The sequence below is a fragment of the Arachis ipaensis genome, chromosome B02 (assembly GCF_000816755.2).
Source record: "Arachis ipaensis cultivar K30076 chromosome B02, Araip1.1, whole genome shotgun sequence".
NCBI classification, from domain to species: domain Eukaryota; kingdom Viridiplantae; phylum Streptophyta; class Magnoliopsida; order Fabales; family Fabaceae; genus Arachis; species Arachis ipaensis.
In genome coordinates, this window is record NC_029786.2 from 23,070,829 (window position 1) to 23,075,762 (window position 4,934).

At 33.8% G+C, this 4,934-nt stretch overlaps 1 protein-coding gene across 4 annotated transcripts; it reads left to right on the plus strand.

The window, feature by feature from the left end:
• Positions 325-4,909, plus strand: LOC107625124 (ribokinase). 4 transcript variants are annotated; one of them, XR_002357246.1, is made up of 11 exons: positions 327-530; positions 803-877; positions 1,855-1,907; positions 2,153-2,303; positions 2,583-2,693; positions 2,987-3,113; positions 3,266-3,360; positions 3,536-3,674; positions 4,025-4,077; positions 4,268-4,341; positions 4,502-4,909. XR_002357246.1 is itself a non-coding variant. In XM_021115676.1 (10 exons), the coding sequence occupies exons 2-10, from the start codon at positions 872-874 to the stop codon at positions 4,592-4,594; spliced, it is 828 nt and encodes a 275-aa protein (XP_020971335.1). In that variant the 5' UTR covers positions 332-530; positions 803-871; the 3' UTR covers positions 4,595-4,909. The 4 variants fall into 4 exon arrangements, 3 of the variants coding, with proteins under 3 accessions (XP_020971336.1, XP_020971335.1, XP_016183189.1); XM_021115676.1 differs by lacking the exon at positions 4,268-4,341 and having other exon boundaries at positions 332-530; XM_021115677.1 differs by lacking the exons at positions 4,025-4,077; positions 4,268-4,341 and having other exon boundaries at positions 325-530.

The following is a 4,934-nucleotide window of genomic DNA, read 5'->3' on the forward strand; positions in this document are numbered from 1 at the left end:
ATATATGTTGTTTAATTCATTTTTAATGTGTATTTTATATTTTAAAATATATTCTATACAGTTGACTACATGATTTTGTGTGTGTGTATATATTGTTCACCTTCTTTTTGCCACCCAAGCAAAGCCTCATGGGATCTTGATGGACAATATATACTATGAAGTTATTTTGCACTATATCTGCTTTTCTTTTCTGTTTGTTTTTCTTGTCCTTATTGGCATTTATAATACAATAATACTTTGTCGACAGGAATCTCCATTTGGAAAAATATTTGCAAGCTTCTAAACTATATATTTAGCACTTGTTTTTAATTATAGTGTTTAAAATCCATATGAAAAGCGAGGAATGAATAGATGAAGATGCATATGGTTTATGATTTAGGATATTTATATTCTACTTGGGATAGGGAGTCTGATCGCTGTTTGTTTGCAATCTTTCCTGCTCGATTTGTTAGGTCCAAGGTGGTGGAAATACTGGAAATGCTTTGACTTGTGCTGCTCGTCTTGGCTTAAAGCCAAGGATAATTTCTAAGGTTCCTATTTTCTTTTCTTTTTCTCTATTTTTATCTTGTGCTTAAATTTTATATTTATTTAAAAGAATGGGATAACAATGAATGATCCAACTATAAGCCTTAGTTATAGTAGAAGCCTTGATACTTTTTCATAAACCAACTTCCTTAAAAGCTTAAGCTGCTGGTTAGAGGCACATAAATAGTTATATATCTAATAGTTTCAATGATATTCTACTCAACTTAATGGTGTAGATAATTTCTATTGATTTTTGTTTTTCTGAAATAATTACTAGATTGCAAATGATCCTCAAGGCAGGGCCTTGGTAGAGGAGCTAGAAGCTGAAGGGATTGACACCTCTTTCATGGTGGTATGTATATATATCAAACTTTCCTTTGTTTTCTAGATCTGAATGAATAGCTCGAGTTGAGTATGTTTGCAGTTTCTTGTACATTTTTATCGAAAAAAGGAAACAAAAAGATAGGATAATATATATGGGCAGCCGGGCAGGGTTTGAGGAAGGATTGCTTCCAAAGAGTATAATGTAGGCCATCTAATCAAATAATCACATCAACCATTCTCCAAGGCTCCCCTTTAGATAGGATAATATATATAGCATTTATAATTTAAGACTTATCCTAAAATTGTTTAATATTTGTGTTTATACAACAATAACAACAAAGCCTTGTCCCACTAAGTGGGGTCATCTACATGGATCAAACGACACCATTGAGTTCTATCATGTATCATGTCTACAAAGAGACCGTTTACATGTAGATCTCGTTTGACCACCTCATAGATGGTCTTCTTAGGTCTTCCTCTGTCTTTCACCCCTTCTCCGTCTTCCATCTCATCTACCCTCCTGACTGGTGCTCTGTCGATCTTCTTCTCACATGTCCAAACCACTAGAGATGCGATTCTACCATCTTTTCCATAATAAATGCTACTCCAATTCTCTCTCTTATATCTTCGTTTCTTATTCTATCCAATCGCGTATGACCACTTATTCATCTTAACATCTTTCTCTTTGTCACACTTAACTTATGTTCGTGCTTCTCTTTGGCTGCCCAATATTCTGTACCATAAAGTATAGCCGGTCTAATAGCAGTGTGATAGAATAGAATATCCCGCTGCAAGTACAATTGGTAGGTAAACTTGGAACTTTTTCCATATCAGTAGTTTTATAACCATGAATCGATTCATGAGAAAATTTTGTACTACTATTTTACTTCTCTCGCCAATTGCTTTGACTAAGGCAAGCAAATTAAAGCAGCAAGTTCAACCAGTTCAATCTTGATTGTTTTGGTAATTAATCTTTCACCAAAATCTATTTCCATTTGTTTCCAGATCTCCAAGGAGGGGACTACACCATTTAGCTACATCATTATTGACAACCAAACGTATGTGCCATTGCTTAAATGGTCTACCCAATATTTCAATTGAATAAATGTGTTTCAAAGAAACAAAAGAATGCATGATGATGATATTTATATCCAATGAAAATAATCTATGTTAGAGATGAAACTTGAATTAAAGTGTTAACGAAAATGCTACAAATTCCTTGGTGTTTATGATATATCTCCATCTTAAGTTTTCTTGTTAGATAGATTGCCATTAACCATAATCATGATGTTTTAAAATTTAGGAAAACACGCACTTGCATATTCACTGAAGGATATCCTAAAATGATACCGGAAGATCTTCCACGACCTCGTTTGTTATCTGCATTGGATGGAGCGAAATTGGCTTATTTTGATGTAAGAATGCCAGAAACTGCTCTTCTCATTGCTCACGAGGTAAGTTAAATAAGTTAGTTCTTTCATAAAAAAATTTATCTTTTCAAATTTTCATGATTGTAATTGTTACAATGTACTCTTCTTCTGAAGAGGTTACTAACTCCAACAATGCCGATCATTGACGGTAGGAGAATTAGCAGTGAAAAGTCGAGGCTACGTTTCTGTTCGAATCAATTAAGAAAAAAAGAAAACTATATATGAACTTTTAGTGGATTCATAAACTTTTCACATACTGTTCAATGAATCTTAAACTGATTTAATTATATTTTGTTCTTGTAGGCATTTAATCGAAAAATACCTATCTTAGTTGATGTTGAAAGGCCAAGGGAAGGATTGGACGAACTCCTACCACTGACAGATTATGTTATATGCTCGGAAAAATTTCCACAGGCAAGTAACACTGTTGTCATGAAGTAGAATTTCTCAGAAAAATGCTTGTGAAATTTTCTATTAGGTTGGATTATTCTTAGACTCCAAGATTTCATGAGAGGATCATGAAATTTATTTAACTGATATTTAGCTTTCTATTGTAGCCAAAGAATGACATAGAAAAGTATTGACAAACACAACATGGAAATGTGAAGATATGAATTTATCTGATTGAAATTGAATGTTTATCTGATTCATTGTGATAAATGATTTTCTTAACTGAGTCATAACTTCTTACACTGACATCTTGTCAGGCTTGGACGAGAGCATCGACTATTCCAAGAGCACTTGTTTCGATCATGTTAAGGCTTCCAAGACTCAAATTTGTAATCGTGACTTTAGGAAAGAATGGCTGCATAATGCTTGAGCAACTTGCGGATGGTGAACATACTTTTTCTACCCTCTTGTTTTGATCTTGTGAAATTGGATTCATATGCTAGAATAGGGAGAAAAACTATAGCATCTGGTTGAATAACCATCTTTTGTGAATTTGATTTCTTTATAGAAAGTAAGTTGCAAAGTTCTTTTCGCAGAGAGTCCCCTATTAGAAGAAATTGATATCGATAGCGACTTGGAGTCACTATCAAAGTCGAAGGATGATAGCACCATGCCTACAATCATAGCCTCGGTATAACTGAGCGAAACTAGAAACTTTTTATCCAACTGAAATTTGAGATGTGATGTATTAGGAAAGTTTGCCACCTTTTAGAAGTAGTTATTGATTTAGTTGAGCTATTACTAGTTATTTTAAATCTTGGCAAATACTACTTGTATTGATCTTTTTTTCCGGTTAATCCTTCCAGTCCATAACAAGATTTACTGCAGAAGGAATAGGATCCGTGTGTGGAAGGTTATCTATTGGGACTGCTGAAAAGATTCCAGAATCAGAGATTATTGATACAACTGGTGCCGGGGACGCATTTGTTGGAGCTATTTTATATGGTATGCGGAAACTCTTCCCATTACCTTTTTGCATTTACAAGCTTGAATTGTGTGATTTTCACATTCAGATAAACCATATGAGGATAATTCATCAATTCTACATAGACTTAAATTTTGTTGTCCTTTACTTCTAGTGTTAACAGGCCAAGTTTAGACATGATTCATAATAGATCACACTAGCATCATTTGATCCATGTAGCCAACTCCATTTAGCGGGGCGAGACTTTTTGTTGTTGTTGCTTCTAGTCTTGGATAGTATTTTGTTTTGCTGATTGGTACCTTCATTGTTTGATGATACAAGTATACAACTGCAAAATTTACAAAGCCTTTTATTTTATATGTATTTGCAGCTATATGTGCCAACTTTGATCCAAGGGCAATGTTGCCATTTGCTTCTTATGTGGTAAGCAATCATTTAATTGAAGATGGCATAATATGGATTTATAATCAGTGTTAGGAAGAATAAAACAGGATTTCACACAGATGCACAATATTCATGTGTTGGTTAATACTTAATAGACTTTGAAAAGATCAAATCTTTTGAGAAGAAAAGTGTTTCAACTTTCAAGGACTAAAATGGATTCATTTAACAGTTTGTATGAAAATTGGAAGACAATGAAGCCCATACCAATTACCAGTTTATATAATGTCACATAGTGAATTTGAGGTTAGATATATAATTATTGACGTGTTTCTGTTTTTCTGATCTGCCTAGTAACTTGAGCGTTCAGGATGAATAATTTATCATGATATATTATCAGAGTCTCTATGAACATAATGTCAAAAAGTTTGATCCTTACTACCTCGTTGTTTAATGTCAACCGTAGGCTGCGGCCAACTGTAAAGCTCTTGGAGCTCGAAGTGGTCTTCCATATCGCACCGATCCATATTTGGTATCAGTATTTGCTCCGCGCTGGTAGAAACTCAAAGCAATTGTGAAATCTCCAATGTAATATGTGCAAGAAAAATAATGATTCACAATACAAAATTGAGCCTTTACATGATCTCAGTTTGTAACTTAGCATTTTGTTAAGCTTGCCCTTTGCACAAGTTTTTATAGCATTTGTTCTGTTGGTGATACTAAGTGTACAAGTGTTTTTGACAACCAAGTCTGACCAAGTTGAAAGAAGGTGGAGGAGATGCTGGAATTGAAGTTGAATGCGTGAATAACAGAGATGAAAAAACACATAAAGATACTTAGTTAGAGTTGGTTACAAAAATAACTTATTCACCTAATATTTTTTTTTTTTTTTTGTCGTT

Coding starts and splice junctions, on each gene's coding strand:
- LOC107625124 (XM_021115676.1), top strand. Junction 2,304..2,582: donor CTCTTCTCATTGCTCACGAG/GTAAGTTAAATA, acceptor TTGTTCTTGTAG/GCATTTAATCGAAAAATACC. Junction 4,078..4,501: donor TGCCATTTGCTTCTTATGTG/GTAAGCAATCAT, acceptor TGTCAACCGTAG/GCTGCGGCCAACTGTAAAGC.